Source organism: Macaca nemestrina, chromosome 1 (assembly GCF_043159975.1).
Source record: "Macaca nemestrina isolate mMacNem1 chromosome 1, mMacNem.hap1, whole genome shotgun sequence".
Classification (NCBI taxonomy): Eukaryota; Metazoa; Chordata; class Mammalia; order Primates; family Cercopithecidae; genus Macaca; species Macaca nemestrina.
In genome coordinates, this window is record NC_092125.1 from 126064119 (window position 1) to 126087865 (window position 23747).

A 23747-nucleotide genomic window follows, 5' to 3' on the forward strand; every position below is an offset into this window, starting at 1 on the left:
CTAATTCATTTAACCATTCTGTTTCACATTTGAAAAAGGAGGAGTTAGATTAAATTATTTTTATGTTTTTTTTTTTTTTCAGTTCTAAAAGAAACGATTTTGCAATGCTATGACTCTATGTGGCATACACCCTGTCTATACAAATCCAATATAGGAGTTCATGATGCTATCTCCTTCCAACCTGCCAAATCTCTGACCTCCTAGACTTTCCCCACCCATCATCTCTTGGCCCACCCTTCCCCCATCTGTTCCCTGTTCCCAGCTGCACTGGAGTATCTATAATTACACATGGATGTCACCAATATGTTATAACAGCTTTGCTTCCCTGATATTCTGGTGGCACCAAATGAGTAAAAGCAGCCAGGACAAAAATACAATTCCTGGACAAGGTGATACTCCTCAGCTGTATACAATGTTTAGTTTTACTGGGCTCTGATTTGTTATTCATTAACAGTCTTAATTAGCAAAAGAAAGGCAAGATTCATTTAACTAAAATTAGCTTGTGGTTTCAAGAATATCCTCCAAAGCAAATGAAAAAAAAAAAAGAATATATTAAATACTGGTTAATCTTATTTTTCTTTAAATGCATGATTTTAGCTCATTGCTGTAATTAGAGTTTGAGGCGCTTACATACGGGAGGAATAAAAATCCTTTAGCATCTCCATTTATCTACAAAATACACCAGATTGTACCACTTGGCATTTCATTTTTCACATCTTTGCTGACTCTTCCATCACAATTTCACTAGCTTAAAAACAAAACAAAAAAATCCCTATTTATTCCAATACAGTACTTAATTTCCTATAATTCTTAAACAAAGATGCATAGTACTCCAAGGTTCAAAAAATTAGAGCGACAGTTAAAAGAAAAAAAAATGAGAGATACTCTCCACTGAGGTTAGTCTTTCTCTAAGATAGTCTCACTTTTTCACCCAAAGTAGCAGTAATATAGGGAGGATGATGACTAAAGTTGGAACTTGCTTGAAAAATCAATCTGTTCTTAGCACTGCAAATAGTTTAAACACACACACACAAACACACACACACACAAACACACACACACACACACACACGATGTTTTCATGTATTTCCTTCAATCTTACAAAGAGTCCAACAATGTTGGAGCTTGAAGACACCTTGTTACCCTTACATGAGTTCTGTGAATACTGGTTGTTTAGAGGTACAAGTATGTTTTTTGACTAAGTAAGTTTTAGAGGCTCTGTCTTCAATAAAATAGAAATGTTTCTTTACTGTAGGACACCTCAGGGTCTTTAATATATGAATATACATTGTGATTCTCATAGAAGGAAGTATTGGGATCAAAAACATCCCAAATGTTTTTGACCATCTTGGACTTTATTTGAAGAGTACATTCTGAGAAACAGTAAGCTAGTATAAAAATCTCATTTTGTAGATGAGAAGACTCTGATTATGGTAACTATGACCTATTCTGAGCTCACAAAGAATTATTAGCACAACCAGAGTGAGAATCTCTTTCTCTTGTCTCTTAGCCAATGTTTCCTTCTAAAATAAATAAGACAATGATTTTAAAATCCTAATGACTTGTCCTTTATTCTCTAAATATAATTATAGCATAATATCAGTTGTCTTAGGTACCAGTCACAATGCAAGAAAGAGCCAATGTAGTAACTACCCTACTTTTATAATATTCTGGACCAGTAGGGTTTGTGAGGCTCCTGTTTCACATATTTAAAGCCTTTCCATCCATTTTTTCAATGTTTTTTAAGGGGACTTCAGAAATAAATTTATATGCCAACATAAGTAATTTTTAAATTTTCCTTTCCCCTTTGCTATTTATTAACCTTGTTTAGATGCAGTTTTTGTACCTATAAAAGGGAGGTAGAAATAGCAACCATGAGTTTTTGTGCAGTGCAGTCATTTCTGGTTAAACTAATATACTTAGTTCTAAAAGTGGCTTATTGAATTGAAAATATAGACCCATATTGCAACAGAATCAATATATCAATCCAAACAATCAAATTACTGTGATAAAATTCATGACATTAACACATTTGTTCTTGTATTTATTTGGAGAATGAATGGAAATAGTCTCTTTACTGAACCATTGATCACATAGGTCCCAAAACACTCTTACACTAAGTATCAAACAATGGCCGACATTTCCTAACGTGTTATGAAAAAACTCTGATCCTAGGGACAGAAGGACAGCAAGACATTGCGAAGACGTATAGCACAGATTTAGGATAAAAAACAGGGCTGCGGAAGTTGGTGTATTCCTGCCTTCCATTGTTTGGGCATATGCAGATGTAGCTGGAATGTCGCTTCCCATACAAACGCTAAGTTAAATGAGGGAAGAAATTATTTTATTTATCCATTTTGTGGCCTTTTGCTTAAATAACCTTATGTTTGCCGGGCGAGGTGGCGGGCGCCTGTAGTCCCAGCTACTCGGGAGGCTGAGGCAGGAGAATGGCGTAAACCCGGGAGGCGGAGCTTGCAGTGAGCTGAGATCCGGCCACTGCACTCCAGCCTGGGCGACAGAGCGAGACTCCGTCTCAAAAAAAAAAAAAAAAAAAAAAAAAAAGAGACATCTTTCCTGTAATGACCCACTAGCTTAAAAAATCTATGGCACTAGGGAATTAAGGATAAAGAGACAAGCTCCTAAACCGGATTGTTTTTCTGCATGCTAATGAATTTCATAATTTAAATGGAGGAATTATTAGATACATTCTCTCCTTATAATAGTACAAACCTCAGAGGCAAATGAGCTGCTTATGCATATATTCTCTTTATAATTCAAGATCTTCTAATGGATTTTAAAAATATGCCCCAAATCAGAATGGCCCTCAGTTGTCCACTTACGATGGGTGCATACCATAAAGTCTTTATTCTAAGTGTTTCCACTGGAGTTAAGTAGCAATATTTTATGTTGCTTTTTAATTTTTAATTATGGTTACTATGCTTTTCATTTGAATACTCTTGTTTACTGGACTTCATTCTGCCTTTTAAAAGGAGAGTAAATTAAATTTTAGTGGAATGGTTTAATATCCATTTAGCTTGAAAAAAGGACCTGGTGGACAGAATCATTGGTTACAAATTTACGAAATTTTATTATACGAAAGAGGCAGCACATTTATTCACAATAGTTTCAGAAGAGAGAATGTGGACTTACAGGTGGAAGTTAAAAGGAAAAACACATTGCCCTCACTTGAAGTATGAACTTGCTTAAACTAAGCGAAAGTAGTTGGCCATTTCCAAGTTCATCCATTAAGACATATGACTTGTTTTAGTGTTTGATGATGCCCATTAGTTGAAAGCAGGTGCACATACTAAAAGTTTATGAAGAAATATTGGAGAAAAATTAACATTGAGAAAATTCAGCTTATTTTTGTCTCCCCACGAAAAAATAAGAAGTTATCACCACAATTTGATTTTAGTAGTTAAACACCTAGACTTAACACAATGTGACAAATGAACCCGATCACACATTTGAAAGTTGATAAAAATGAAGTAAGAAGTTAGAGTTCAGATAAACACAGAGCAGCCTGGTGTAATAAAACACTGAGCCAAAAGCCATGGAGTGTGACTCCCAGAACATTCCAAGATGGGCAGAGTCATAAGATGTATTGATTCACTGTTGCTATTTAAAGATGGCTTCTTTGGGAATTTTGGGGGTCTTCTACATATACTGAGCTGACCTCAGGCTGGCGTGACTGTAAGAGCATAATGTTTGGCAAAAGCCTAAGGTTTGTTGTGAAAAACCTGATTTTACCACTTTATTATGTGTGATGTTAAAGAAAAAGTCATGGCACTTCTCTGGTCCTGAGTTTTCGCCTATGCAAAATGGGGTTAACCAACACCTGTCTCACAAGTGTCCTGTAAGCACTAAAGGAAATAAGGTACCTGACAAGAATTTTGTAAATTGAATGCTATACAAATTTAAAGGATTATTACTCAAATATGAGTGGGGACTATTAGAATGACATTAACTCAATCCCTTCTCTTTGAATTTTCTCAGATTATTTCTTGATTTCCTTCAGAAATTACCTTTTACATAGTAATATTCCACAGGATTCTGTAAATGTTCTATAATGGTCATTTATACCTATGAACAAAAAAAAATCCTCAATATCATTGATTCTCAAAACGTCCACCATCGCATATAAGGTAATAATTCTCAAACCTATATTTGAGCTCAAATCTCTCTCTACAACATTAGACAAGTATTTTCAAATCTTTAACTAGAATTTCTACTACTTGAAATGGCACAATAAATTAACTAGCTAAATCATGAATTAACTAAAAGCCTATTTCAGTATTTATTCCCTATTTTAGTTTTGACCCCACCATCCAATTCACTAAGAAGTCTTCCCCAAAATATGACTGGTCAACAAGTTCTACTGACTTTGTAAGCAAATCTGAGACCACTGCCATATGATGGCTCCTGTGGAATGTGTAAAGCTTTTCTGGATTCTCCACTTGAGAAATAGGGCTTGGAGCTATAGTTACTCCACAATTAAGCAATGTTATAGCTCTCCAGTCTGCACCATTACACCAGAATAGCCTTTACTACAATTGCCTTAAAAATGTTTCTCACCTGCAGTCAATTAATATGGAGACTCCATAAGATTTTGGGTTTCTTATGACATAGGAGACCCAGAGAGAAAGACGTAGGAATCCTTCAGCTTCCTGGACATGCTGAAGATCCATAAAGAGAAGATGGTAGGGCATCTTCAGGACTCTTAACTCCATCATTTCCTTACTGCTTGGAGTTCCTTAACATGCTGTGCTGTTTTTAGGTATAATTTGTCTGCCTAGGATATCCATTCTCCCCTGGCTGCTTGGCACAATAAAACTCATATTTCAAGATGTCATACATGTCACATCTTTATCAAAGGTTTTACTAGTCTTTCCAGATTACATTAGTAGCTTCTTCTCTGTTACCACAGCACTTTGAATATTCACACAGTAAAAGCGCTTAACCCACATTATCATCATTTTTTTTTGTTATTGTTTATAAAGTCTGTGTCCCTGCTGGATATCAGCTCCTTAAGAGCAGAGACTATGCTTGGTGCATCTTCATCTGTCTACCATCAAAGCCAGCATCTGTCCCAGAGTGGAGGATAAGTATCTATTGATGACAGAAAGCAAGAAGGTGTTATAAAAAGCAGAATCTGTTAAGTGGCAGTGAAGCCCAAACTCAGTAATTGAGACTAATTGGAAAAGAATAAAGGCCAGGCTCAATGCTTAAAAAGTGTTTTTGTGGAATGCCTCTTACATAAGAGGTAAAAAGTAAATATTTCAGATTTACTTCCGTTGTGGTTATGAAAAAGACTTAGGGAACCTTCAAAATAACTGAGAAGCCTTCTCTAATTAGCAAGTCACTTCTGTGGTTACACAGATTTTTCCAGAAATGTAAAAAGTGCTCTACTGCTTTTATACTTTTGCATTTCTCCAAGTGTTCTTTTTTACCTGACATCACATCTTTTTGCACTAACCGCGTGGAAGCTGTGCTTCAAGAACATGATGTCAGCTTCACCTTGTTCTAATTACAGCAAATACAAAGGTAGTGACATTCAAAGAATAAGGGTTTACACGTAGAAGCTGGAGTCCTGAGAGCGACGTTGGGGCCTGCCTCACTCCTGGCACCTAGTCATAGTGGCTCTGGCCTTGGCCCTTTGCAGGTCCTGGGATTAGGCAGGGAAGTGTGATTCTGAGCACAGGCAGCCATGAAGTGAAGATCGCACCAAAAAGTTTGTCGAAGTGAAACTTCTGTGCTAATATTCCAAGGCTTCTTTCTTGGAGGTAAACAATGGAAGTAGAAAAAGGAAAAAATACTGTTCACTATTATGATAGTCAATTGCCTATAATGGAGCCTGAGTAGGCACTGCAAGGGATAAGAAATGTGTAATGACCATTGAGAAAAAATGACCGATAATTACCTTTAGGAATATTTTGTTAAAGGGTGAATACTGAAGATGTTGATGGGAGTTTTCCAGGCCACTTTCTTCAAGTTTTTACTGTTAAAATAGAATTTCCACTGTCTTATGGCTAAAATCAGTAACTTGATATGTGGCTGATAGCGTATCTTAAAAATAAATGAGTAGATTACTAAAGATTCATTTGTCTTTCAGATTTACAAATTATTACATTAAATCACATTATTTCCTTGAAACTGTTTACCTCAAAAAAACAATAAATAATGTTGAGTTTATATTCCATAAAATCTATGCAGCTGACAAATACAGTGTTCATTTTTTCAATTATTTTAATTATGGAAAGCTTAGAAGAAAACAAAATACTTAAAAATCAAAGCTTCCAATGGTGTAACTAAGAAAATATTTTGGACATTATCTATATTTAACAGCTTTTGAGTTTAACCCCCGGTCTGTATAAAAAGATGTTCAGAACAAACATCTACTTCTAATTTCTCCTCTCACCCCTCATCTGAGTAGATTTTATTTATGCATTAGATGACCTTTTTGGCCATTAGAACCATCTTGCTTCAGCAGTTAATTAACATAAGTACCATAATTTAATACAGTTAATGCTACTTGATGCCCTTTAATGTACCTTCCATTAGTGATATTATTGTAGTATTACCCTGTAAATTAAAATGAGATCAAGACTAAGAGAGCCGCTCTTTAATTAAGGTACTGGCACACTGCACTCGTCTATTATTCACTGGAGAAAATCACCCTGATTTACTGAAGCAGGACATCCATAAGTCAGAATTAGTCCATGTAGATTATTAGGTTTATTGAACAATGTAAGTACTACAGAGCTGCTGAAATTGCCAACAGCCATGTTTCGTCTTTTTCCTTCATTCTCTTAATAAATACACAATGAAGGGAGTAAATGGAAGCAAAATAAGTATGTGGCAAAAGAGAAATAAATTTTTTATGATGAGATTACACTTTTTTCTTACTAGTAAAATAGGTATCAGATGTGTCACATTCCGAAAAGAACATAAATGCTACATTAGTCTAATGTCAATGAAAACACTATTTTTCCATCAAACAACACTAGCCAGTATAAAACAAACACATGGGCAAAGAAATGGAGAATTGAATCTCACAAGCTCAGTCATCTCAAGCAAAGATCAACTATTTTTGTCTCACAGTTTAAGATTTCAAGGTAAAAAAATTCTGAATTCTCTGTCCCCTATACTATGGATGTTTACATCTGGTTTCCATTCTACTTTCCCAAAATAACTTATGTCAATTTCCACATTATGGTGGGGGTGGGGATAGAAGTAACAAGTTGAAAAATATCATTATCATGATCAGATATAGACCTGTAAAGTCATGTTAAATGTTGCAATCATTTCATGGGATGGTGGGGGCTGGTGCAAGGAACAAGAACTTCAGTTGTATTTTGAAAAGTGTACATTTATGAGATCCTTGAAAGGGAAACTTTAGAACTTTCTTTTAGAGATCATCAATTAATATTTAATCCTTCTATAGATGATTTGTTATATAAGAGAAAGACAATCTAGATCATTAATCTTACTGAAACTTTCAAGGGTAAAATAATTAGATCAGCTTCTATGCTGAAAGGCCCCTGAACCAGACTATAGCTCAACATTTCCCTTCACTGGCTCCATCATCAGCAGATCTTCTTTACATAACTTAAAAGCTGGAGATACGCCCGAGCCATCAGACCTTGCTTCTTTAGTCCCTCCCCTAAGACAAAAATACTCCAGCCATCTGGTGCCTAGTGCAGTACATGCCAGCATCAGTTCTGCCCTGAGGATTTGGACAAAGTCTGGAGGTGACAGAAGAAGACCTTATGGAAGGGGCTCACCTCTACTGGACCTTTCTCGTTTGCCCAGCTGCTTCTCTTCAGCTTACAGTTGACTGGTGAACAAGAAAAGACAGTGGAGCTGAGTCCAGGGAAGGAGGGAGGAGTCCTCCAAACTCCTCAGAACCACTGAAATACAGTTGGAGGACATGACTAGTCTGGGAGATGGAAGAAATGTGATAGATCTGAAGGGATCTACATTTCCAACACACCACCTTTAGAAGACGGCATGCTTGACAGCAGCTGAGAATGCATAAAAATGCCTTTAGCTTTCAGGTTTATTTTACACTTTCTTTTAAATTATTAGAGGAAACAAAATGAATACTAATAACAAAAATAAGCATCAGCAATAGGTTTTTCCCAACCAAAATGCTTCAGAAGATTGCCTTTTTTACAAGTGGCAAATAAAGGTATTTGGAGAAGTGGAGGAATAAGAATTTGGGCTCAGATTAAGTATTTCTTAAACTGCAAGGAAACTGACCTAGATGAATCCACCGAGCAATGTAGATTAGGATTAAAATCCAAATCTTAGTTTGTTAATTTTTTACCATTATTCATGTAGATGAATAGAATATCTGTTACTTCATTGTGGCAAGCTATAGTTAATAATATCAATATCAACTATTTTCATATATCATACATCCCCAAGAATAAGATCCTGGAAGCTAATAGTCTTTTGCTAAAATGTTCATAAGGATAATTGCTGTGTATTATTATAAATAGCAAACTCAAGTTTAAGGCAACAGCTCCATATTGCCCTGTCATGTACCCTGCTAGTAATACATGAACTATCCTCTACAGCTTAGAACTCACAAGTTCAATATTGTTCTGCTTTAAAGACATATTCGTTACATACCACGAAGACCTTGGTCAAAAGTTTTAGGAAAAGCTTCGCAGATAAAGGCTCTTGATTCTTCTTCCATGAGGAACATGAAGCTAGAAAAAGCTGAGAGTAGATGGCCACCAGTTTCTGCTACTTTTCCACAGCTAAGACTCTGAAACTTTTGACACCACACTACGGTCAAGCCCACCACTCCATTCTGTGTTCCCACTATGGTCTTTACCTTACCAGCAGTGACCTTTCTTCCAGCACACATAGGTAAGGCAAATCTCTGACAGACCAGAAAGTCTCAACACTTCCAGTTTCTGAGAACTGGGCTGCCTAAAGGATGCTGGCAGTCAATAAAGTGAATCAATCCTGCCTTATCTGTTTGAATTTTATCATTAAACATTTAAACCTACATGATATAGACTATTTATATTCTTATCCTCATATATTTCCATTTAAAGATATCTTGGCCTTTTTACTGGGGTGTTATTTCTTTGCTTGCCTTTCCCTTTGCTTCCATTTGCTAGATACTCTGCTCTTACCTTTAGTTTTCCCACTCATTATCTCATGCCTCCACTCCCATCAGGTGGTCGTTTTGATAATATACCACACTTAAAAAGCTGGTTGAAAATCTCTGTGTGGTGGTTCTGGTTCTCATTATTGAAGTTTTTCATTTAAACATCTTCAAAATTCTCGGAAATTTGCTCAAATCTGTCTCTAGTATATTATCAGAACCAAAGCTATCCCTGACTGTGTTTAATTAATGTGTTTAAACTCTGTCCATTTGTTATTGATCTACAACATGAAGGGAGCCCAACTCAGGTCTAGATTTTAAATGCTAGTATATCTTTTTGACAAAATAATATCCAGAAACATGAAAAGTAGAGCTTGTCCCAATTTAACAAATATTTCCTATATGCTATTGATTGTGATTTAATAAATTTAAAGAAATGTAACTCGAATTTCCAGATTTTTTGTGCAATATTACACAAAACATAAATTGACTGTTGTAGCATGTTGAATCCCTGCTTTGCGTTTGTAAACAATGGTATGTTGTGTTTCTAGTTTTTTCAGTTCCTTATAGGGCAAATGGTTTTGCTTCCCCTGGCTTCATTGCCTTAAAGACTTAAAGGACCTCCCGACCCAGGGAGTTACTTTTTAAAATTCACTTTTATTTAAATTCTGAAGAATCATGCCAGGTTCAGTGACAGCAAGTTTGGGATTACGAATGACTGCTGAGGATGAGGGGTCTTAGAATACCTTCGGAACCTACTTCTACACTAGAGTTCCTGAAGAAAATGTTGCAGTAGAAATTGACAAATGTTACTTTACAGCTGTGAGACACTCTGGCATTTTCTTTGGACACACCCGTTCCCATTGAAGGCAGACAGATTTTCTCTTACCTTCCTCGCACCTTTATGTCTGAGATCGCGTAAAAGTAGCGTGCCAAGTGTAGCTCATCTACAAATATTTCCCCAACGGCTGGTCTTAACAGCCTTATCCTCAGGTCTGTGACTGTAAAGAAATCTCTGAGTTTCTTGGTTGTATCCAGCTGTCCGTAGAGGGAAGCCATATTGCGTAGGCGAGGTCCAGCAAAAAACGCGAACCTGTCTTTGATTTCAAAGTGGATTATTTTGCTATTTGTTGTATACCCTGTTGAGTACTCTTCTGTGCAAATGATTTCTAAGACCGTATGCTGTGATAAATCCTTCACGGATTTAGGATCCATGTGAAAAGCATCTAAGCAGTCTGTGGCATAATACTGATAGGGCTGCCATGTTCGTCCATAATCGAGAGACTTCTCCAGGATCATTTGGTCTGGACGCCCCGATTCAAAGGTAATAACTATGTTGTCTGTTAGCTCAATGGTTTTGCTCCAAGACAGAGTGATGTTAACCTGGAGAGGCTTGGGATACTCCTTCCAAGTGGCAGACTGCCAAAATGTGGAGGGATGTCTTCCTTCAAAATCAAACATCAGCTCAGGGGGGTGTGCCAGCTCAGGGGTACTCGCATCACACTCATTATTGCACATGTAGGGATTACCCTATGGAAGAAGAACAAAAGAGGGTGCATCAAAACACTGGTTTGCCACAAGTCTTGCCATATTGCTGTTGCTCAGTAAGAGGCTAGAAAAGGGAAAAAAAAATCTGTTTTCAGTAATCATTTTTATTTGCCCTAACTGGATTCTCCTCTTTAATAGCTTTAAAAAGAAAAAAAAGCAATATGGTAATTTTCTTGTCTTGTTTCCTTCCATGTGCTTTAAGAAATGAAAACAGTTTATTTATCCCATATGTGTTAGATCCATAATGTGGTCACAGAAGCACAAAGACACTGAGCAACTGTCTAACAGCTCAATACCTCTGCTTCCTCTTAGAAAGATGCTATAGAAAAGCAAAGGAAATTCCTCCCTGCCTGAAGGACATTCCTTAAGAGTACACTTCTTTAAAAAGTCATTTTTCAAGCAAAGCTTTAGAATGAGCCATGAACCATAGATACCTGTGTTCTGTGGGGGAGACAATACCCCCATACAACATTCAGCCTTGTTTTTTCTTTGGCTTTCCCTGAAATCCATCATACTCAACTAGGTCCTTGCTTCATAATGTCTGGTTTTACAACATTTACTTTGTTCACCACAAATTATTAAAATGTGGTACCCTAAAGGCTCTGGGGCTTGGTCCAAATATCTGCCAGTCTACTAGGTAAAGATTAAAGGATTGTTCAGGAAAGTCTTGGGACTGGGAGTGTGCCCCAAGTTACCAGGACAAAAAACCCTACTACTCAATTAGGAGGCTGTGGCAAATCAAACCACAGCCACTTGATGTGTTTGTTACTCAGTGCCAGCCCATAGGCAGTTCTTCATGGATGTTAGTTATTATTATTCTACCTTTAACAAATGCTACTTCCTTCACAGCCATTCAAACAAGAAGCTAGAAATAAATCTCCTAGTTATATTACAAGTTACAACACTGCTTATGCTACACTAAATGGCTACTCTCAGCTTTCATCAGTAGATTCCATGGCAAATGACAAGTTACCAGATTTTTGTTTTTAAGAAAACAAGTAATAGCATTAGGACTCGACTATTCAGGTGTTTCTTATTCTGTACTCAGTTATTATGAGCATGGCTGGGTGAAATGAATTGATCCTCTGACATTGTCCTTGGGCTTCCTTTTGTAATTACAATTAGGTTTCTTTCTTTCTTTCTTTTCATGAACTGTGAGCTTTTCATCATACCTGTAGGATACAGGACCGAGGTCTCAGATAATGAATTTACACTTTAGATACTGACACTCAGTTACTGGCTGACTCTTATGAAATATAAGATGAACATGAGAGAATTGCTTTGGTCTCCCTAGAGGCAACTTTCTCCTACCTAGTCAGCTAATACTCTCACTCTCTCTTTCCCATTAATGTAACCGAATCCTAAAGTTGGCAACAGGTTTTGGAGATTCAAGCATAATTGTGATAGGACAGGAGAAAGGAGAGAAGGTACATTATTTGAGGAACAGAACTGTTTTAAAAATACACTCAAGGAATCAGTGATAATGAAAATGTTTCTGTACTTCTCTCTCGAATTTCAATTCCCTAGTCCTGATCCCAGCGTCTGTGGCACTATTTATAGTATCCCCTTCAAAATGAGCCAAGGGGAGGGGGGAAATAAGTTTCTGTTCCAGGTGGAATAAATCACCAAATTTATTATTATTTAAATTCTCTTAAGCATGCCAGAGAGCCAAATGCAAAGCTCTACAAACTGGCAAAGGCTTTTTATGGAGGGCTATAAATATTGTGGAATCTGTCAGGATTTATAAATTCTAAATATATGTAAATGCACATTTTACAGGAAGAGGTCAGATTTACACAAATCACACCTTCATTTGAAATTTACTGAAAAAATATGGTCACTTCAAAATCTGTCAGCATGCAGCCATCTGCACTATCATTAACTTGGATGCTACCATCTTCCACCTGACAAAAGCGTCTTCATCTGAGGTCAGGGGTATGGAAACAAGGGGAAGGGCACTGTGAGATCCACCAAAGTGAGTTATCAGATGTTTCTAATAAATTGTGTTGAAAGATAACATTTGTTTACCTTCAGCATTGGTGTGCAAAGCTTCTCAGATAGGGATAGGGCACTGGGACCACAGGAGATGATACATTATGCTGCTTCTGGAAATTGGTCAATACTAACAAACCTATTTTATAAAATATCATTGAAGAAATCTATGTAAAAGGCTCTCATGCCTATACTCAATAAAAAGTATTGGCAATAACCACCATTTAGTTAGCACTTGTGTGCTGGACACTACATACATTTTCCTGGGTAATCCTCTTCATTCCTACCTTATAGAAGAGGAAATTGAGGTATAGAGGTGTTAAGTAATTTGTCCAAGGTCACATAATAAAGTCAGTAAGAGGCAGAGACGAGACTGGTGCCTCTTACCCCTTCCCTGGCTTGCTGAATTCCCAAGTCACTGGAGTTCCCTCTGTTGTAGCCCTGTTGTAGAAACAGGATTGGCTGGTAGAAAGGAAATGTCTAAGACCAAGTGATTCAGGAAACACAGCCTAATCTTCTTGTCTTGGAGAGTCCTAATGAATGTTATCATAATCTGAGATATCTTGAAATTAAGAACCTTGTTTAACTTCACATGACACCTAGTTTCATAGATTTATATGACCACGGAGTCTGTTTCTAGTTTAGTAACTCCTGTTCATATTCTACAGAAGTCGTATCCTGGAGGGCCTCCTTAGAGATTCTCTGCTTTGTATCACTCGATATTGTAAACATGTGGAGGCCAAACAGCACTACACAACCCAGTTTTCGTCCTTTAATAAAGGCATAGCTACAGAAAGCACCAGGTCTGTTCTCAGTGGGCAATCCTTCCATTGAGGCTAAGTGGATCAGCCAGCTCAGGGCAAATGCCTACATTTGTGTCAAGTTCCTCATAGCTTTGCACAGATCTGGTGCCTTAGGCACCTAAAAAAACGAGAGTAAAGATTCATACATGCAACAGTTTGTTATTGATCACCATATTTAAGGCCCTCAGCTTGGCTCTCAAGATACAGCAGTAAACAAATCCAAGTCCTTGCTTCCTGTGGCAATTCCATCCTAGTTGGGGGAGATGCACTAAACAAACAAACATAATGTGTTATACTGTTACACAGTGATAAGTTGTATGGAGAAAATAAAGCCAATTAAAGGAAGCAATGGTGATTGTAATTTTATTTTGGGAAGTCAGAGAAGGTCTCCCTGATAATATGAAATTTGAGTTGATTGAGAACAATTCCCAATTTACACTGGAGATGATCAGAGGGGGTTGACCAGAATGACAGTTTGGTCCTTCATTTGACTCTACTCTTAGTGATATTTTTAGCAGCATAACAATTTATTGAAATCAATGGCTAAACAAATCATTTCAAATGAGAATCTACACCAAATGACTGTAGATACCAAAGGGGGAAAAAATCAATTGGATTGTTCTCCCTATTTCATAGCACTCATACTGTTTTAGGAGATTAGTGATTTGATGGCTACTAACATAACTTACTGAGATATGATGACATTGAGAGAAAATTAAAAGAGGAAGCAGGAAAAAAAAAAAAGATTTCAATTTGATCCCCTGCACTTCAGGTGAGACAAAGGAAGAAAAAAAAAAAATGAAAGGTGAAGCAGCCGTAAATCTTATCTCTCCCCAAAGAAAAAGCTGGAGGAGAGATTACAGGCTACAATATTTAGTGTAAATATTTCACAGGGCATGATCTGTAATACTGTTGTTACACAGAATTATCAATATGAAAATAATTCCTGTTAAAGGGATTAGATTAATTAAATTTTCAACTACTTCAACCCCACCCTAATCCTCTTTAATAACATCAACAATGAAATTTATATAAGAAAATGCAACTTTTCCTGACTTACAAAAACAAAGTACACTTCTTGCTGCTAATCTAACAGATTCAGGCATCAGGAAGTGTAAGTAATTATTTTGTGGCCAGCAGGCAGCCTTAAATAGATCTTAATTGAAGTCCAACAAACAACATATCCTTAGCTGATTGTCTGTGGACAAAGCAGAAAATATTTATGACTGTGCTGATAATATTTACACCACTAACAAATGCCTAAATAATTAAACAGCCATTGCTGCTAAATATTTTTGTAACAATTAGAAGAAGATTGTGATGTTTAATTTCATTTTTAAAATGTTAATATTTTACCTCTGGGAGAATTGTAGTTATTAATTAGCAATTTGTAGTCAAAGTGGAATATTGTTATTCTTCCTTAATATGCTTTCAGAATTTAGAGAGATAAATACAATTGGAGGCATGCTTTTACTGTTTCTATTGATGGAACGTGTCTTCCTTCCTTCTGGCAAAGTGACACTTTGAAGAGAACATCCTTTCACCTAAGATCTGCTAAGCCCTTCAGAGTTTTTTATATATATATATATATATATTAAATCTCATGTAAGCAGTATTAAGGTAACACTTGTGGTTGCTATCATTTTATTTTGACTCTACCTTTTCAAGCTTTACCTATGGGCAAACTATTGGGAACAAGAGTTGAAAATGAAGAGAATTCTTCCGGGAGATTTGCTAGTGAACTGTAAGCTACGTGCCAAGCAGACATGTACACTTAAAACGAATCAGGAAAAAAGAATGACACAGAGATGTCCTGTACCCATTTGCATCTGGCTTATCCTTGCTCGTTTTATTGGTGGCAGTCAAAAAAGACACAAAGGCAAGCAGCAGCATTCTGGAATGGCACTCCCAACCTGTTCCTGCTGTGACTCTGAAAGAGACACCATTAGGGTGTTTACAATGCAAGGCCTTTAAAGGGTGCAGAAATTGGTTGCAGAGCTTACTATTCGTTCCTCAGAGATTGAAACCATGAGAACCATGCTTTAACTGCAAGGCTGGGGCATTGTCTAGACAGTTTCTGGGAGGCTAGTGATCGACTCCTTTATATCAGAGGTATAATTTTTGGTGGAGGGACTCCCCATCCAGTTCCTTTTTGCCACTTCCTGGCTACTCCTCCTTGCCTCAAGTCCTTCTGCTCCCAAATTCTTGCTTGGCTATAGCATGGGAAGGCCCCTTCTTTATGACTTTTCTGAAAACACTTAGACTATACTGAGTCTGGGAGCTGATGTTCACAGGTCACGCTGAGGTGCCCCCTTCAGGTCTTAGCTTAGTTACTGGCGTTGGGGAGAAGCAGAGGCAAGTCAGTACCAGAGGTAAGAACAATTTAAGATAGTGGACATTTCTTTCAGATTCAGAAGACTGAAAGATAAAGACCAGCACCACAAACATACTAACAAGCCCTGATGACCACAGTTCTAGAGATAGACTGTATATCTTCAGACAGGAAGGTCCACAAGGCCATATGTTTCCAGTTGCCCACTAGCCCTCAGGACAAAAAGGGCAGTGATTTCTACTAATGGCCATGTAGTGCAATCTCATTGTGTAAGCTTCCTTGTTAACTGGTATGCCGGGTACCAACGTGTGGTATGCATATAGCAACAGTACAGAGTATTCCCTCTTTATTCTCTGGGGAAATGTTCCAAGATCCCCATTGGATGCCTGAAAGCGAGGGTAGTACCAAATCTGATCGCTCAGTCGAAATGTTTCTGTTTATGTTTTCCACTCACAAACGCATTGCCTCTTCCCTCTTAACTAAGCACTTATCACACACTGTGGCCATAACTTTTGCAGTTTGAAGTGTGACAGCAAAACCAGCACAAACTTCTTTTTCTTTTTTGCAATTTCACAGAGAGAAGATTTGTTCTTACCATAGCTCTTAGCAACCTCAATATGATTTTTTTTCTTTCCTTAGTAAGTTGAGAACTTTTACCTTTTCACTTAAAGGAAACACTTTACAGCTTCTCTTTCACATATCCAATTTGCCAGCAACACTACCTCCGTGCTTTAGGGCCATTATTAAATAAAATAAGGGTTCTTTGAAAACAAGCACTGTGATACTATGACAATGGATCTCATAACCGAGACAGCTACTGACTAGTGGGTGGGTAACATCTATAGTGTGGAGATTCTGGACAAAAAGATGTGTCATGTCCCAGGAGGGACGGGGCTAAGTGGCGTGAAATTTTATCAAGCTACTTATAGATTCACACAATTCAAAACTTGTGAATTATTTATTTCAGGAATTTTCCATTTAATATTTTCAAACTGTGGGATAACTGAAATTATGGGAATTAAAACTGTGGAGAAAGTGGGACTACTACATCCTAAATACCAGGAGACTGTCCCAACATTAGATGGTCTGAAACTGTTGTGACAAAAGCACCTATGTATCTGTCAGAACATGAGTCTCAAATTTTAGTTTGGAAAATATGGCCACCCTAAGAATAGTAGAGGATAAAGAGTTTTGTTTTTGTATAACTCTGGAGTTAAAAACTAACTGCTCCATTTTCAATTGGAACCTTTTGTTCATCACAGATTCCCCGCTGGCACAGACACCAGCTTAGGGCCTGATTGAAGTTGCAGCTTGTTTCAATCTGCTCCCTGACAATACTAACACCTTGTGGACTTCTTTACTCAGGAATAAAGACGGGAGGGCTTAACCTTTCTGCAACAAGGATACTGGAAGCCCTATCACAGATTATGGGCAATAATAGACACCTGTGTAAATCCCCACAGAGGATTATGATGGGAATTTTCAAACTGGTGAAGGCTGAGACGTCAAGAAGACCAAGTTTTTAAGAAGAAGCCAAATAAATTCCCAAGCCACAAGCCACAAAAACAGATCCCTATATTGCAATGTCAATTATTACTTTGCATGTACTGGAAAAGAAATAAATACCAACAGAATTAAGTGGGGTTGAATGTGCATGTCTGCAGAAAAGCTGTGTACTAAGGTGACATTATTGTAAGTGGTAGGGAGGTTGCTTTTTAAAAAAATATTTTCTTTAAAAAATCACTAATAAGGGTTTCGTAGAGTATTTCACCTTATAGATGGTCTTGAATGAGATCAGAGCACAGATTTTAAAAGTGCTAATTACAGAAAAGCTAAAGTAGACTGTTAGCATTTAAGTTAATGCAACTTGAGAAAAACAAGGGGAGTTAAAATATCATGGAGGTGGGAATGTTCTGAGTCCTGATTCCATCAGGTATCGTGAGAGATAGTTTGAGCATTTTGAATCCTGAAAGCTCTAATTTGATGTTCAAAAACTATTTTTCTTCTCTGCGTGAGTACGCAAGTCCAACACCCCTTTGAAGTCAATTCACTGAAGGCCACCAGTTCTGAGAGACTATGTTAAGACCAAAAGCATTCTCTGCTGAAGTGATCGCTTGATCTTGAGAGGCAGGCAGGACCTTCCTACGGTGGCACTTCCAACAGCGTCTGGCTTCTGGCAGGTCTATCCTGCTTTCTCAGATTCTTTATTCCTTTCAAACTCCTGTCTTCCAATTCGTTAGCTATTTATTGGATATCTACAGTGTTGAAAACATTGTGAAGAACATAACATAATACAACAAGGTATTTGCAGTCTAGTGTGGAGATGAGATATATACAGGCAACAATCACCTGTTTCTCAAATAGGTTGCTCATGTGCCTAAAGAGATGATTAGGTGTCCTTGAGGGTAAACTGAGTCATCAACATCACAATGCCATTTCCTGGAGCATCAATTTCATCTCTTGGTACATAATTAAGTGTAATTTTATATCTATAAAAAAGATATTTTATGGGGTAAAATGCAAAAACAATTTGCAAGCATTTGTACGGAAAAAAAACCCACACAGACATTTCACGTTTGGGGCAGATTTGGAGGTATGTGCTCAAACATACCGAAGGGAAGTATGAAGAAGGAAAGAGACGTCTGGGAGACTTGGGAATAATTTACTCTATCCCACCACCATCTTGAATTTTCTACTTCATCCAAACCAACACGGGGTGGATGAAGAAAAACTAGTCATTTTAAGTCTGAGAATTGTGAGTTTCACCATCCCGACATAGAATTCCTAGCGGAAAATATTTGCTTCACTCCACCCCATGGCCATCTGGGCGGTGTCTCCATACTCAGCACTTCCAGGTAGAAAATAGCACCTGGAATACTAATTGCTTTTTTTTAGAATTATATTTTATTCTTAGGATAACAGCATCTGGTGTGCATTGGAATGACCTAGGGCATAAGGGCAATGTTGCTTCCTAGGCCCCAGCTTCAGAAATTCTGAATTTTTGATTCTGAGCACAGGCACAGGAACTGGTATTTTTAAAGCAAGCACTCACAACCTAGGCATTAGGGAACACGTGTTTATTAACGACATCTTAATTTTCGTGGCTTTCCTGAAAAAAGAAGTGAACTTTTGTTGATCTCCAGCTTCCAAGAAAGCTTTCCAGAACCTGAAAGAGTACTTTATCTATATTCCTATCTTTTATTTACTCACTCACTGATTCATTCATTCAATAAATAGTTATTGGATATGACAGACACTGTGCTGTCTACTGGGTATAGTGTAGTAAATTAAACAACTGAGTCCCTATCTAGACTAAGTTTGTTTACAGGTTAGTTGGAAAGGCAGCGCCTACAAAAGTAAATAATTATATAATTACATATGAACTGCAAAAGGAAATCACAGAGTTCTATGAAAGAAAAATACATTGAGACCCAAAAAGTAAGAAAGACTACACTTTGGGACCCAAGGCTGGGAGGGAGATCATTCTTGGCAAAGGGAGTAACAAATGCCAAGCCCTGAGTTGAGGTAGAACTTGGGGTTTCATAGGAACTGATACAAAGTGATTATTCCTGGAGTGTAATGAGCTAGAGGGAAGTGAAGGGGATGAGGCTGGGGAAGAAGTCACAGAGGAGATCATGCATGAGCCTGAAGGCCAGATAAAGAGTATGTGAGATGGAAGAACTGAGGTGTTGTAAGGAGAGGCCTGCCACAATTTGATTTACATTTTTAATTTTCTTTTTGCCTTCTGTGTGGATAATGGATCCTGAGGGGGTAGGGAGCAGAAGCAGAGCAACCTGTAGGAGGTTTACTAGAGTCACTGAATGAGGCATGATGGTGGCTTGATACAAGGTGCAAGGAGTGGAAATGAACAGAAGAGGATGGATGGAAGGTATATTTTAAAGGACAATCAATGGAGCTTTATATACTTGCTTAATATTTATGATAGGACTAGATATGAGGTAAAGATGAAGAACAAGAAGTGATAAAAAGCAGGTTTCTGGCTTGACCAAGTAGGTGTTTGGTGGTACTTTTTACTAAGGTGGAAGGCCAGGTTTGGAGTTGTGGAGAGAGCAAGAGTTCAAGATTGAAATGTTAAATTTGATATTCTTATGAGACATAATAGAAGTAAGCATATGTGATGCTTAGGATGTGTTCAACACTCTGCTAAATGTTTTGCTCGTTTAATCTTCATAACAACACCGTGAGGGAGATATTGTTATTCACTTTGTTTTACAGATAAGGCAATTAAAGTACAAATCATTTAAGTAACTTACTAAGAAGTTATTACTTGCTAAATTTAATAAATTTGAGCTGGTAAGTCTCAAAAGTCAGGACACGAGTCCGGTCAATGAGTTAACAATGTTCTCGACCACTATGTTATACCACCTTTCTATACATTGAGATCTTCAGGGAAATGTGGGTTTAGACCTCAGTGGAGAGGCCAGGCTGGAGATAATATATTTATGAGACATTAGCTTATAGAGGTATTTAAAAGTGAGAATGGTTCAGAATAATGGGAGAGAAAGTGTAGGGATAAAAGGGCAAAGGCCTAGGACTCTGCCCTGTGTTAACTCATATAGGTAGGCAATACTCACTCATTTACGAGGCCCAAAGATATTATTCACCAATCCCTGACAAACCAGCTGTTAAGTAGGTTGTATCTCATTTATTTTTATTTATTTATTTATCTATTTATTGAAACGGATTCTCGCTCTTTCCCCATGCTGGAGTGCAGTGGTGCGATCTCAGCTCACTGCAACCTCCGCCTCGTGGGTTCAAGCGATTCACCTGCCTCAGCCTCCCGAGTAGCTGGGATTATAGGCGTGTGCAACCATGAACAGTTAATGCTTGTATTTTTAGTTGAGACAAGCTTTCACCATGTTGGCCAGGATGGTCTTGATCTCCTGAACTCATGAACCGCCTGCCTCGGCCTCCCAAAGTTCTGGGATTACAGGAATGAGCCACTGCGCCCGGCCTTCATTTTTTAAAGAGTAGATTTGAATGGGAGGATTCTAGGTCGCATGAGGGGTTAAAATAAGGAAAAAGGTCGACTTTAAAAAAGAATAATTTTTTAACATTTGGGTTTGGGAGAAAATAAACTTTTCAGTAGATCACTTATTTATGATAAGAAAGAATACCATGTCTGCTGTGGGGAAACAAAGGGTTTGCAGAAATGAAAGATAAACAAACAGTATATCAATTTTTTTGGAATAGCAAATTTAATAACACGAGAGTAGATTCCACTTAAAAGAATTATAAAAGAATCCACATTATCAGTGAAAGTCCAATTGCAGTAAAGAAGAGTAAATGGAAGGGCAGTTTGAAGAAAACATCAACAGGAGGGATTAATTTAGGAATGCAACCTTCATCTCCATTAGTTTTCCTAATCCTGTTTCACTACTTTTTTTTTTTTTAACCTCTCCATCATCTGCTCCTCCTCACTTTGTTTTGCCTGTTTTCCTTCTTATTTTAGATTCTTAAAACCAATGTGCACCCATGGTCTTCTCATCCTTTGGCCTTTTCCCTTCTAGCTCTACCTAAAATCCTTCATTGAGTTAATTCCCATTTACAGCTTCAACGCTCACTTATACTTCGATGACTCTAAAATTTTGTCTTCAGGTCTGATTTCCCAGGTGAACCTCAGATCCATCTATTCAAGTACTTATTAGACATCATCTAACTGCTCCACAAGAATTTCAAACTCGACATATTGAAAAGTTAACTTTTCCTCTTTCCCTCCCTCTTCCTTCCTAAATAATTCACTCCTAAAGCTATTAGGTGGGTCCAAACAAGGCAGGTGTCACTTGGAAATATTCTTGCCAAAGATGCATAATCAGAATCTAATCATGAGGAAATACCAGACAACTCCAAATTGAGCGGTATTCTATCAAATAACTGCCCTGTAGTATCTAAGCATATCATAAAAGTTTTTAGAAACCGTTTCAGACTGATGGAGACTAAAGGGATCTGACAACTAATGCCACCCAAAGTAGATCGTTTTGCTACAAAAGATATTATTGGGACAACTAGTGACACTGGTCAGGGGTCTGAAGATTATATGGTAGTAAAGGATCCATATTAATTTCCTGACTTTGACTGTCAAATTGTAACTATGCAGGAGAATGCCTTTATTTGTAGGAGGTATTAAAGTATTAGCAGGTTATGAGCATCAGGTTGACAACTTACAGTCAAATGGCTCAGGAAAAAAAAGTTATTTATATAGTATGCATCTTTTCTGTAAATGTGAGAATTGGCAAAAATGCAAAAATTTTTCATATAAAAACAGTGAATTTGTTATCATTTTTCTACCAAGCAGTAGTATATTACTATGCATTGCAGTGGTGTGTAAAGATTCAGGTGCATAAAAAATGCCTGGTAAGTCCGGTCCCCACCCACCAGGAATTCTGTTTGAATAGACTGGTTCTTGTTGGACCCAGGAACCTGTATTTAGAAAGTACTTTAGATCATCTGCATGCAAGTAGCCTCTGGCCCACACTTCAATTCGCACTGGTATAGTGTTTCTTAAGAAGCATGGCTCTGGGTCACATCTTCCTAAGTTTGAATTCCAGCTCTACCACTTAGCTACCGCGTAATTTTTGACAAGCTTCTTCACTTTTTGAGCCTTTATTTCTTCAAATTCAATATAATTAATGATGCTAATTTGAGATACAATTATATAATACATGTTAAGTGCTTAGCATCTCCTTCGATGTAGTTTCAGTGTTCAATAATTAGTAGTTAGCATTAAACGTACTCCCCCACCTGTGCTGCTTGACTCAGAGTAATACCAAATTCTTCCATTTCCTAAATAGGAAAGCTTGGAGTCATCTTATATTCCTTATTTTTCATCAGTCTGTTTGTCAAAGAAGTCTACAGATGAAATTTTTCACCGCAGCTTCATTCATATAGCCATTGCCTTCGTTAGTTTTTGTTAAAAATATACTTCTTCTGAATTATCATTAATAGGCTCAAAATTATCTCCCTCCATGTAGTATTGCCATCTTATAACCTATTTTCTGCAGAGCTGCTAAAGTGATCTTTTTACAACCCAAATCTGACTGCATCATGTTCCCTTTTAAAGCTATTAAATGGATTTCTCACTACCCTTCAAGCGTACCATTCAAATTCTTTATCATAGCATGTATGATCCTTCAAGAATAGCCTCTGCAAATCTCTGAATGTACCTTTTATTTTTTCACTCACTTGTGGTGTTCACACCTCATGACTCAGTCATACCAGCCTATGAGCATGTACATATGTACCATCATGCAATTCATCATATAAAATTGTGATTTTTGTGTCTCTCCTACTATAATTCTATGAGACAAAGAACTGTCACATAATAAGTGTTCAAACAATTTTTAATAATTTAAGAAAAGTAAGAAAAGCAGAAAAGACAACAAGCCAGGAAGACGATAGGATTAATTAGGTAGGTTTGGAAGTGTGGGATAAGATGGAAGGGATTTGCTCATAGGTTGGTCATTGAGAACTGACAATCAAGCTTAAAGAACTAACCATTTCAATGAGTTGTACATGGAATTTGTGTAATGTAATAAGCAATGTAAAAAAAATGTCCAACTCCAAGTACAGAGTGCCTACATGGAATTTGTGTAATGTAATAAGCAATGTAAAAAAAATGTCCAACTCCAAGTACAGAGTGCCTATGTGTGTGATTGATATAGTTATTGGGGTTTCAGGTGAGGTTAGAGGACAAAGACAAATGGCATGAACTGCAATTATGTCCCAGTTCTTTCCTGCTGTTCATTTTTTCTTCATTTTTCTCCATCAGTCAAAGTAGTATTTCTCCTAGTGGCTTCAGAGCTGACCATCTCTTTCCCTAATCCTATCTTGCCTTATTTATCCAATCCACAGCATCCTTCTGCGTTCTCAGGAGGAGCTGAACATGAAGAATGTATTTGTTCTTGAGCAATTATGGAGAGCTAAATAC

General features: G+C 37.4%; 1 protein-coding gene across 19 annotated transcripts in view; it reads right to left on the bottom strand.

The window, feature by feature from the left end:
* LOC105489205 (netrin G1) overlaps positions 1–23747 on the bottom strand; it is a 362022-nt gene that overhangs the window by 164282 nt on the left and 173993 nt on the right. For all 19 annotated transcript variants that reach the window (XM_011753895.3, XM_011753882.3, XM_011753888.3 and 16 more), the window contains one exon: positions 10014–10654. In XM_011753895.3, the coding sequence (XP_011752197.2) occupies positions 10014–10654 (641 nt within the window). The remainder of the gene's footprint in view (positions 1–10013; positions 10655–23747) is intronic.